The sequence below is a fragment of the Dermochelys coriacea genome, chromosome 1, assembly GCF_009764565.3.
Source record: "Dermochelys coriacea isolate rDerCor1 chromosome 1, rDerCor1.pri.v4, whole genome shotgun sequence".
Taxonomy (NCBI): Eukaryota; Metazoa; Chordata; order Testudines; family Dermochelyidae; genus Dermochelys; species Dermochelys coriacea.
This window is the reverse complement of record NC_050068.2, coordinates 34674994-34687936: the sequence shown is the minus strand read 5'-3', so window position 1 is coordinate 34687936 and position 12943 is coordinate 34674994. Positions and strand designations below refer to the sequence as shown.

Here is a 12943-nt window from a genome sequence, read left to right as displayed (position 1 = left end):
TTCCTTAGGTGGTGAGTGCTGCCAATTATGCTAGCCTGCACCCACTCCTGGCATTCCCATCCACTGTTAATTCAATCACATCCCTTTTGTGCGCAGACAGAGGAAAAGAGTGGTGGGAGGAAGGAGCTCCTTACACCCCCAATCTCCTTACATAGGGCTCAGTTCAGGGAGGTACTTAAGCACATGGCTAAGAAGAGTGGCCTCATTGACTCCGCAGGACTATCCACAAGCTTAAAGTTAGGAATGTGTTTAGTACCTTCTTGTTCATATGTGCAGTGCCAACTGTAATTTGGGCCTCTCCATACACCCATTCTGTAAACAAAACTGATAAAAAAAATAAAGAAACCAAGGACAAAGGCAATGCACCGCTTTGCAGTGGCTTAGTTAAATAGTCCTAGCATCAGCTAAAAATGTGGCTAAGCCGTGTCAGATTTCCCTTCTTCACATCACCTCCTTATAACCTTCAACTGCACTGGCCTGGCACCTTTTCATTTTTTACTCTCTGTTAAAAAAGCTGAGTCAGAGACTGGTTAAACTGCTGGATTCAGCTTTTCTTGAACAAAACACAACATGTAACGTTAAATACACACCGGGCACAAGCTACTTCAGGCAGGTGCCGAGTGTGGAGGAAACATGGAGGATGCCACTTCAACATCCCCTCCCCACTCAGCACCCAGCCACTGACTCTCCATGTGTTCCTCCCTGCGGGCTGGACTGCTTTGAAGGTGTAGACTTTAAAGAGTAAAATAAATTGGAAACTGTTTACTCCTGATCTTCCTTTTAAAAAGGCAAACTCAATCTTCACATCAGTTCATGCTCTTGTGAAGAACTGCTGAAGAAAGGTGTTGTTGGAGGACCAGAAGGGACATGATGGGATCTCAGTGAAGGCAGTACCATCTAGTAGATAGAGCACTGGACTGGAACTCAAGAAACCTGCTCGGGAAATCTTGGTCAAGTCACTTCACTTTTTTGTGTTTTTCTTTCCCCTCCCACCTTCTGTCAGTTTTTAGACTGACACCTATTTAGACTGTACTTTTTGAGGCAGAGCCTGGCTCTTACTATGTGTTTGTACAGTGCCTAGAACAATGCGACCCTGATCTTAGTTGGAAAGAACAATAGAGTGAAACCCACAAATGTGAAATAATACAATTAAAGTAGCAGGAACACTTTCTACCTTTCTCTTGCTAGGTTGTCCTCTCCTTTCTATTACTTTACGTAGGATATATAAAAAATGAAAAAAATATTTTAAAAATGTGTCTACCATATGAGCTATATTATAGTTAGATATATGCTCAAACTACCAACTTAATGTTTAGGGATATTTGGATCAGGCATTCAGTCTGATGCATTATTATGATAAGGGCCATTTTCACATTCAGATCAGAAAGTGGGCTTGAATTTCCACTTCAAAATTTGTGGGTGTGTGGATCCAGTGTTTTGTTGCAGCCTCTAATTATAATAGCATTAGGACACAAAAGGGCAAGTTTTACTGGATCATTAACCTACACATTGTATAGATGACATTGCAAGCTCACACACTGTAATGATGACACATATTAATAATCGATAAAACACACCTAGTAATATCTTAATGCTAAATTCTATTTATCCCATTGAGATAGATCGATTGTTCAACAGAATCTCTTGCAGAAGACAGTCACAATTATAGTTTAGGACTATAAACTCTAACCTACTAATGAAAACACAGATGTGAATTATTCAGTACAAAATATGCTATTGTTGAAAGGGACTTAACATTGTATGTTTGAGCTGTTTAACGATAATCGTAGGAAAATAAATTACATACAAAGTCCACATTGAAATGATCAATGATTAGCACTGAACATAGGTAGCTAAAATGACAAGCTTTACTTCTATATTCACAATTCTATAACAATACTTAACATTTTGAAGTACAAGTGGGTGACTGAAACAAGTACCTTTACAGACAGAAACATATCATTCCATTACATTCCTGAAGATTCATGTGTACAGTAAAATGCCCACAACTAAAAATCAACTTTGTAATGGAAGTCAGAAAAAAACCACTAACCTTGACACTGTTTGGTTAAGGTTGGCCTATATTAATGAAGTCCCTTTAGCATTTTCTAAAACATTGCAAAAATAAATTATAACGTGGAAGAAAATATTTTTGTGCAAGGAAATGGCTCAGTTCTGCATTATTAATGGCTCAGTTCTGATAAAACTTCTGTTGAAGTCAGTGGGGATTCTAAAATATACGATCAGTTTGTGGATGGTACATAATGTGGGATTTCTTGAGAACTACTTGACCAAGAAATGACATTAAGGGGCTTTGGTTTTGTTTTATTTAACCCCAATGTTTCTTGCGTTCTAGGTTTGTAATTTAGCCTTCTGATACCTATTATGTTGATATTATATTTAAGTCCTGGGTTGGAAAAAATGCTTAAAGCTTCACTGTACCATGCAGTTCTTTAGTTTTAAACAATTAGTTCTTTGTCACTCTTATGGTTTTTGCAACCTTTTATATTAAAACTAAATATTAGTTACATGAGAACGTTCACTAGAATAGAGGTCTCCGTTTTTCACTCTAGCAATCTCCCAGGAGTATTTTTCCGTATGCTAAATCAAAAATGTAAAATAAAATCTAAGCATATTTACTGCACTACAGGTGACGATAGTATTTTGCAGAAGTCGAAAGCATCAAACTTGTTTGTTTGGTTATAGAGCTAGTTCCTTTTATTACATATCTTATATTTAACATTCAAATGTAAAATTACAGTAAATTAAGCATAGATACATACAAAATGATAAGACAGTAAAGCGAAATAATCAGTGCTATATTACTTCACACAAAAATTAAAGCATGCCATGCTGACAACTCTTAAATCTTTTACAATGCCTAGATATCTGTCTTCCACAGACTGAAAAGCTTGACAGCATTGATCATAGAAGACTTTTCAGTTTAATACTGGAAGGAACGTATGCAGCCAAAATGATATTTTTCATGTACATTGAATCAGCTTTCCTTCAATATGAAGAGGGCAGCAAAGAGGTCACAAGTCCCTGTCTGGCATTTGCAACATGAATAAAGTACAGGGAAGAGCAAAATGACAAGATTCTGAAATGTACTGTAGTTTAATATGTTGCTTTTTTGTGATTAAGAGCTTGTAGATTCTATATCTGTTGCCTTTGCAGATGACTATTAAGAACTGGGGGTCAAATTCTGCTTTCAGAGCCAACTATGCAGCTCCTACTGAAGTCAATGGGAGAGACACATGACTAACCACAGACAGAATTTTTCCATATATTTTTATTCTAACCAAATTATGATATATTTCTTTTGCATCTGGATATCAAAGCATTGAGCGGGTCACGTTAGGTCGATAGCTATATTTTTGGATAATTGTATTTATTCCAAAATGACATGCTGCATGAAAAACTGGGCATGCTTTGTAAAATCCATTCAGTTTCTTGGTTTGAAAAATGATACCACCAGTCCTTTTTATACATGGATTGGAAAACTTCTGCTAAAGATAACATTTATTATTCACATATGCAAACAGGACAGGTAAAGTCATACATTGAAAAAGTTCCCTCCTTCCTTCCCTCCCTCCCATTGTATGCGTTTGGCAAACAGGTATCCTTTTTATGTTTTGTTTACTTGCTTCTCCTAAGCTTGGAGCTATTTACAGAAATTACACTGTTCACTTATGGGAGCCTCAATTAAAGATATCAGGATTGATATGAGAGGAAAATTTTCAATTCAGAACTTGTTATTCCCATCATTTTCTTCTCAGCTTGGAAAAGTTGAAGGTTAACGTCATCTGTTCTAGACATTTCAGAATAGTCACAGAGCTTTTCTTGGTGGTTCAGTGCCTGGCCATCCAGTCAGAGGAACAGTAATCCATATGGGAAAATTAGCTCAATGTTACTACACTGCAGGTTAATACTTGAGCCTTAGTTAGGAATGTTCGCAGCATCGTGGGACTCTTTTCTTCCTTGATCAATTTCTTAAAATAGGATTCTTCATCAGAGGCTGAAAAGAGGAGGACTGTACTGAAGTATAATTTTTCTATTACCGTGTCTTTTTAAGGAAAAAGATACATATATTTTTAAAAGTCCCATGCAAAAAATTATACAATTAGGTTAGGAGTTACACTCTGAATTGCTGTATAGTACGTTGGTCGGTTTGCATCCCAGAATGATAACCTTCAATAGGAGATTTGTCAGGACCTAGTTAGTGCATAAACCCTCGTATATAATACAAACAATATGATAACTAACTGCATTCTTAGAATCAGAACATTTCCCAGCAACACTTACTTTTTCCCTCAGTTTATTTTCAACTCAACATCAATTTAGATAATTCTCCTTAAGAACACTGACATTACATAAAGAATATTTCTTCTCGTTTGAGACATACCTTATCCTGAATGGTTAAAAAAAAAAGTCTTGTCTAATGAGATAGGTGAAAAGGGCAGTGAACAGAGGTGTGAAATTTTTAAAATAATCAGGTAAAGGTCACCCTTTGCCAGTCTGCTTTGACAAGCATCAGCTTTAAAGGGCACATCTGACTTCAGAGGGAAAAATACGTTAGATATTCTGTTTAAAAAGTGTGTTTGTACGACTTCCTTTGAAAAAGTAATTTTGAAATCTATATATTTATTTCTTTTATAATGTGGATTAATGTAGTAATCACATCTTCCTCTCTTCTGAGGAATTCTTTAAAATGAATGACTATGCACTACTGAAAAATATTCAGTTAAAAATTAACCCTTTCTTTTCCATTGAAACATTGAATTTAAACAATATCAGGACTCAATTTTTAAGAAATGGCTTGTGTGAGACATGCCAATTCAATTTCCAGGTTTACTGTACTGTTTATACAGAAAAGCAAATAACCCATTATTACATGGGCTAATTATCTGGATACAGTTTAGAAGTTTACGCACTAGTAAAGGCAGATTCTGTGTTCCTTGTGCCTGGCTCGCAGGATCAAGCTCTTAAAATCTAATAGATACAGCTGTTTTTAAGCACAGCATATTAACCAAATGACACCTGGTAGTACAGAAGCCTGATTTTATTCTCTTTTCTCATTTCTTCCAGTTAGCATTTTTTTTATTTCAACATCTTGAAAGCCTCAATTTATCAATCAGAGGTTGATAGAATTCATTTACATTTCTGAGAATTATTTCAGTGAACAATGTGAAAAACTGAATAAAAATGTAAAGCGGATGAATTACCCTAATTTGATTTGAGAAAACAGATTTCAAATGTACACCAGAAATAGTCTGTACAGAGATGAGAATCAAGAAATTTAAAATATGCAGCGTTACCTTCCCACTAACCCCCGGATTTTACAGACTAAATGAGACTATAACCAGAAAGTAGTCTGGATCATATACCAGAAAAACTACACTAAAAAACTTACCAAAATTGTAGTTACAACTACTGTTCTGTTCTCCATGGCCGACTCATTTCCAAGGGAAGGTTCATGCTGAATCAAAACTAATTTATCCATGTCATTCCAGTAGCCAACCTACAACACAAAACATATTTTTTATCGTAACTTAAAACAATAAAGATAAGATGTTACACGAAGAATAGTATTATTGTGGTTTAGCTGCTGTTCCATAATGGTACAATTTAAACAAAGAATGAACCTGTCACAGCTATTTATTGAGCACAGCAATAGCTGGATTCCATGATTTAGTTGGTTTCAGAGTAGCAGCCGTGTTAGTCTGTATTCGCAAAAAGAAAAGGAGTACCCGTGGCACCTTAGAGACTAACAAATTTATTAGAGCATAAGCTTTCATGAGCTACAGCTCACTTCATCGGATGCATTTGGTGGAAAAAGCAGAGGAGAGATTTATATACACACACACACAGAGAAATTTAGTTGGGGATTGGTCCTGCTTTGAGCAGGGGGTTGGACTAGATGACCTCCTGAGGTCCCTTCCAACCCTAATCTTCTATGATTCTATGGCTTGGGCCGGCGGGGGGGGGGAGGGAGGGAGGGGGAGGGAATCACTCCTAGGTAAAGGGGCACAACAGGGCACAACTTAAGTCCCATGTAGTTTGAAGGTTAAGTGGGACATAAGCAACACACGGGGCTTGTGCTAGTTCTCTGCATTGGGTGAAGATCAATCATTATTTCACAGGACCATCTGTGTCTTAGATATGCAGGGTTATAGAGAAAAAGGCTGGTCAAGTGGTTTGGGGCATTGGCCTGGGACTTAGGAAATCTGGATTCTGTTTCCTGCTCCATCACAGGATAGTGGGCAAGTCACTTAGCCTCTCTGTACTTCAGTTCCCCATGTGTCAAATGAGGATAATGGCAGTTCCCTACTTCACAGGGTGCTGTGAAGCTATGAGGATTTATTCCAGCTGAATATTTGCCCCTAAATTTTTAAATGAGATGAACTAGTTCTCAAGAGAAAAAAAACCTTTAAAAACAGTGAAATACTAATCAATTTAGTCTTTCATAATCCCTTGAAGAGTCGACAGACATATATGTGTGGGTGAAATGGCAACAGATTAAAGGAAGAGGTCAAAACTGTGACTAATAGACGCCTAAAGTTATGCTGCTAAGTCCATGTTTTGGCATCTAAATAAATGGCCTGATTTTCAAAAGTGCTGAGCATTCAGTTCCTTTTGGCTTATAGCAGAGCTGTAGAGTGGGTAAAAATCAAGCCACTCGCTTAGGCACCTAAATATGGATTTAGTATCCTAACTTTAGGCACATATCTATTTTTGAAAATCCTGGCCAAACTGAATGTCACACTTATCCAGTCCATCTCCCACACCCTGTGACCTCACCATGTCCACTGTCACTGTGTACAAATGACACTACTATCATATCCGAGGTGACCTTTAGGTAGGACAGTTAATATACTAGAGAGAAGTCTCCTGGTGGTTTCATTTCCAGAGGGGAGACCTGCAAGTTGGGTATCAATAAAGTGGCCTTTCCCTCTCTTCAATAATTATTCAAATAGCTGCACTGATCTTGAAAGGATCCATGAGAGGCCTGCAGGTCAGGAGTCATTTGGCAGTACCCACTATTGTGAGATGCCTAAAGATTGGCCAGCAGCCACTTTCTCCTCCCTCCTTGATGAACCCAGAGTTCACAAGACCAAGATCTGGGAGAAGGAAGCCCCTGTAACTCCTATAAAAAGGGGGAAGGAAATTAGGTTACCACTTTGTTTTCTACTGCCCAACTTGTACAAAGTGTGCTCAGGACACAGGACTGGGTATTAGTCAGTAACAAATTGTGAGGAGCCAGAGTCAGTGTAGAGATGGAATGGCTTTCACTTTGTTAACAGGATCACAAATCAGCACAGTGATACAAATAACTTGGAGACCCATTACTCTGCTGTTGAGGCCCAAGACCCCAGTACTAGAACATGTCATCATATCAGTGAGATGGCCAACAATATCTTCAACCTTTACATTCCCATGCAAATATTGGGTTGTTACCATACAGAAAGTCAACTCCACATAACGCGGAGAGGTGAAGTGTCTTGCTCAAGACCACACAGTAAATCAGTGGTAGAGCCAGGACTGGAACTCAGGTGTTTCTGGCTCCCATGACTATGCTCATTAACAATCCTGTGTGTATTAAAAAATGTGATTTTTATGTTTGCTGTTTTCTTTTGGAGGTTGAAATTAATTTACTGAGACAAAAGTTGTATCAACAGTGAATGGTCACTGCACCACAGCAATGAAACTTCTCAGATTCACAATTTAACATGTGAAAATATATGTAGTAATTTAATGTAAGTGAAAGAGATTCTATTTTTTCCCATTTATTAAACAAACTGATAAACAAATAATATTTTGCAATGCAAGTCCTTCACTACATGTAAGGAGCATCTTCCCCTCCCCTCCTCCTACTGGTAAAAAATGCAGGTGTCTTGATTTAGGTGTCCACAGCTGACAAGAAATTCCGAGCATTGCTGATTTAGTGCAAAAGGCAGTTTTCTTTTATTAACAGGCTGCATCGCTAGAAAATACACTTTTTCATCCAGACAGCCATGGATTCACATATACAATTGATAGCTTAAAATGTCAAGTTTCTGTCAAAAATATATATATATAAAATGCCTGTCTGTAGTGGCAGCACACCTAAGAAGGAATGGGATATCTGTGTACCTGTACCTAGATGACTGGTCAATAAAAACATCATCCTATTGCATGTAAAACAATATGTTCCCTTTTTTGCTGCCTCAGATTACAAATAAAGTTCATTCTAGTCCCAACTCAGCAAATTTTTCCCAACTCAGCAAATTCTATTTATGAGAGCCATTCTAGATTCAACTGTGGCAACAGCTTTTCTCCTAGAGGAGAGATGTATAAAAAATAAAAATCTCTCCCTCTCAAGTTACAATGTTCATTAATTCTCTTTTTCTCTGGTTGTTGGATCTGTTGGTGTCAACCTGTGCAGTGACACCATGTGCTCATCTTTAGATGAGAGATCTTCAACACTGGTTAGCGATAAATTACAAATCAGATTTAGGCAACATGCATCACAAAGTGATCATTCCACAGCAGGTGTTAGCATCACTTGTGTGGTGGATAAACACCCAAAATATAATGAAGGGCACACCTTTCAATTCCCCTCTGCCTTCAGTAATACTCACCTCTGATGTATTTACACTGAGATGGGGACAGCTATACTGACATCTGGACAACAAATTGTTAGTCACAGCTCACTGATCAATGAAAGAAAAGACCAGAAGATCCTACCTATCACTATATTAGAGCTGAGGACAATCAGGTTAGCTCTAAAGTAGTTTCTGCTTCAGGTACAACATGTTAGTTCAGAAGCTAACAGGCAATATGAGGGTGCTATATTATCTGCACAAACAAGGAGGCACTTATTCCCAACAACTCTGCATGGAGGCAGAGAGCCTTTGGAAATGGTGTATAGAACACAATGCTGATCAAATAACAATACATATAGTAGGGGGACAGAAAACTCTTGCAGATCATCTGAGCAGGTCAACAGATGCATGAATGGTCCTTGAAGGACGAATGGTAACACATCTCTTCAGTTCATGGGGGAATCTGCTAATAGATCTTTTTGCATCCAGCAGCAACAGCAAGTGTCAAAGTTTTTGTTTGAGATCAAGTAGAGGCAGTGAGTCAATATCAGATGCATTTACCCCCATTCCCCCATTCAGAGAGTGATAAACACAAAGCCAGGATGATTTTAATAGGAGCAGCATGGCCCAGACAGCAATGGCATTCGCACTTAATTCACCTGTCAAGAACTTGTAATGGAGCCTCTGCCACTGCTATCAGACTTGTTTCAATAACCTGGGATGGTTTATCATCCGAATCTTCAGTCTCTTCATTTAACAGTATGGGAAATAGGAATCTAGGGGTTTTTCATCACTACAGGCCAAATCGGCGCTGCTGCAGTTGATGCAGCGGCATCAATTTAGCGAGTCTGGTTAAGACATGCTAAGTCAATGGGAGAGCGCTCTCCCATCGACTTCTGTAATCCACCTCAATGAGAGGAAGAAGCTACGTCACCAGGAGACTGTCTCTTATCAATATAACATGGTGTAGATACCGCAGTAAGTCGACGTACGTTATGTCGCCTTCAGTTATGTAGTTTACATAACCGAGGCAGTGTAACTTACATCAACCTAGCACCATTGCGAAGACAAGCTCTAGGATACCAATAGAAAAGTTGTTCATTAGAAGTGTAGAATGTATAATTACACTCCAGAAAAGAGTCTATGCAGAAATGTTATAGTCATAAATAGAAAAATGTTTTTAATTTGGTCTACTGTGTATGATATAGATCCACATACAGCATCAATTAATTATATATTAGAGCATTTATTGTATCTTAAGAAAACAGTTCTTTCACTATTTTCAGTGAAAGAAAATATTAAGATGCAGTTACTAACAGAATTGGTGATGGAGTTGAACAATGAGCCATTGCCTGCACAATTATTTGCTATGGTACTGTGCTGGCACCGAGTACTGAATCTTTATTGGATCCCATCATCCTCCATTCCTTAGCCCTCCTTTTCAGAACCAGTTTATCTGGATCCAACATGATTGAATTTGAAGAAGAATATCTCCTAATTTTACCTCAAGATCCCGCATTCAAGCAATTTTCTTCAAAAAGTGTGTCTAGATGAATCTTTTCCTCACAGATTGCTCTTTGTAAAGAGGCTGACACCAACGAGGATTGGATATTCATACTTGGCACTGAAGCTGAGTCCTTCTGAATCAAATTGGCTCTAAAAACAGAGGCTGACACCATCAGATCCTTACATTTCTTGGATCCTGTAGTACCAGGCACCAAGGAGGCTCTGTCCCTTAGATTGAATTGCTCGGAGCGAAGCAGGTCTCTGTGTGCTTTTCATTCCAGATGTTTTCACTGACAGCACCTCTTGTAGTAAAATCGCTTGAAGTTTTGTCTTTCCTTCTTTGCTTTTGTAGTAAAAGTCGAGCAAACACATTTTGAAGGAGACTGCCCCTCTTCTAAATGTTCCAGACATCTGTCATGTGTGGTTGACACCAGGAACACAACCGGACATGAGAAGTCTCTTAAATCCAGGCTTTTTAGCCTCCAGTTCAGACATCCTGACTGCTATGGACAACTATTAACTTGATACCTAAACTAACTAGCCAACATAGATCTGGAAGTATCTGATAGCAAGTTTCTAACTTTTCAGCTGATGCCCTGGGATGTTTAATGTTCACTGAAGGGAAGAGAAGGGAGGCTTATGAGTGCTCCAATGGTTACTATCAACTAGAATTCTACCATACAGGCTGCACCAGTCAGACCATCCATGAGTAGAATATGCAGAGAACACTTGAAAGATAATAGAAAATTCATTAAATAAACTTCAAACTTCAGCCCTGAGTTCCTGTGTGCTGCAGCCATATGCACTTACTGCCTGTTGTCCACAATGCAGGGACAACCAAAAACAGAGGCAGTTAGACCAGGAGCGGCAGCCAGATTAGACATATTCATTGTCAGGTGACAGAGGGATTCATGAAAGGACCAGGACAGGTTTACCTTCCCCATATCAGAGTTCAGTCATTTCTCATGCTTGCAAACTGCAACTGCACACATTGATTTGGGTCATAGCTATTACTTGGATATCTTTTCAGATAATTTGTCTTGACTAAAGCTTGGGCTCTGGGTCTGTTGTTTAGCACTCTTCCCCCTCCTCACTATGATGTTGAACTGTTAGTCTTTTGGGAATGACAATTCATCAGGGTATCATTTGCTGAGCGTGTCTGTTCTGAAAACTCCTGTGTATCTAACAGTGGAGGACTCTTGACTTAATTTATTCTTGATTTGTCTCAGTATTAATTCAAGAGCTGCTACTCTCCTATACACCTTTGGCTCATCTCTCTGCCCCCTTTCAAACTCTGCTACATTTTTTGGATGGTCTGGCAAATAAAATGGGATATGGTACTCCAAATAGGAGCAGAATGCATGCAATTTGATCCAAGAGCTTTTTAGTCCCAGATCTCAAGTCCTTATTTTGATATCTTTATTTATTTAGTATAGACAACAGACAGACAGACCCTTTCAGATTTGACCAGACGTACCTTACGAGGGCCTGTGTTCTTCAGCTCAAATACATCCATTGTGTAGTTGACTCTGCGACCATAGTGATCAAACTGAACATTTCCGGTCAGCCCTTGTATTCGAACCTAAAAATAAAAACAGAAATTCCAGCCTCATGTGCTTTTTGCACCCAATTGCCACACAGTAGTTGGGCATTATTAAGTGAATCACGGAACACATTCGTCTTGTGCTTTTGCACCACATATTTTCACTGCAGTACACTTTAAATATAATACTTTGGACCAAAACAAACAAACACACTAAAAAGGATATTTTGCTTGATGCTTTGGGTCTTTTCCAGCTCAAATCTTGATACTAAGGCATGTGTGTACTGAAGTACAATACTCACAAGGGTGAAATTCACCCTCCTGCAGAGGGCCTAAGTAAAGCCCTCTGTACTACAGAAGCCTGGTGTTTCTGTGTGAGGAGAGGGTGGTCTGGGGCAGAGATGTCTCAACACTCTTAGTCCAGAGGGCAATAGGGGAGAAGCTGTGGGATGCATAATTCCTTTTTTCCCATGGCCCTAGACACCACATACAAGTGAGATTCTGGAACTTTGGGTGCAATTTCAGCCCCCAGGCTGATGCAGCAGATGAAGTGGGGAATGGGTTGAACTGCAGCCTAGGCTCTGCCCCGGGGTGGTGGGCTCTATGGCACTGCACTGATAGGCACACAGCTTCTGGTCCTTATCCTGATGAAGTCAGTGGATGTGTTGCCATTGTCTTCCACGGTAACAGGATCAAGCCCATATAGACCCATTACTCAGACTTTATGATCCTGATGTCAGCTTCACCATAGAAACTTGATGTCATGCCTTTAGAGAATATTATAGATCTGGACACTTTCTTCACAGAATATTTGAAGTATATCAAATGTTTATTATCTTTTCATAAGAGTCAGCATGTGTATTTTAAATCAGATCATTCTCTCTTTTCAGCCTTATCCGACCCTTCTTCAAGACTGAAACCCTTGATGGTAGGCAGAAAGCTGCAAATTCTGTCAGAAGTCACTTCTTCTCAGTGTCTGCTCCTGAGTTGAGTCTGCTCATTTGCAATTGGAATGATTTAAATTCTACTGTAAGATTTTTTTTAAAAAAGCTCCATTCTTGAAGAGAAAGGCTAAATCATCTTGACAGGGATCTGGAACTTTCTAGGCATTCATATTCATCAGAAATTCAAACTTCTGACATCAATGAACAATGGCTCTGGGATATCTTCTTTTTAAAGAAACAAAAACTTTAAATAATTTTACCTATGTGATTTGCATTGGGAGTAGTTTACAAGCATTTTGGATGATGCAAACAAATTTGATATGCAGTGTAGTTAATAAAACAACTCTCTGACAATAATTTAATTA

The 12943-nt window shown here is 38.7% G+C and overlaps 1 protein-coding gene across 9 annotated transcripts in view; it reads right to left on the bottom strand.

Moving 5' to 3' along the window:
* GRIA4 (glutamate ionotropic receptor AMPA type subunit 4) overlaps nt 1-12943 on the bottom strand; it is a 294100-nt gene that overhangs the window by 68138 nt on the left and 213019 nt on the right. For 8 of the 9 annotated variants that reach the window (XR_006277594.1, XR_005293872.2, XM_043504201.1 and 5 more), the window contains 2 exons: nt 11569-11673; nt 5414-5521 (listed from right to left, as the gene is read on the bottom strand). Coding sequence is in view for 7 of the 9 variants with exons in the window: in XM_043504201.1 (XP_043360136.1) it covers nt 5414-5521; nt 11569-11673 (213 nt within the window). In the remaining 2 variants the exon portion in view is untranslated. Of the gene's footprint in view, nt 1-1761; nt 4019-5413; nt 5522-11568; nt 11674-12943 lie in introns of those variants that run through there. The other variant, XM_038408854.2, reaches the window with a different exon arrangement.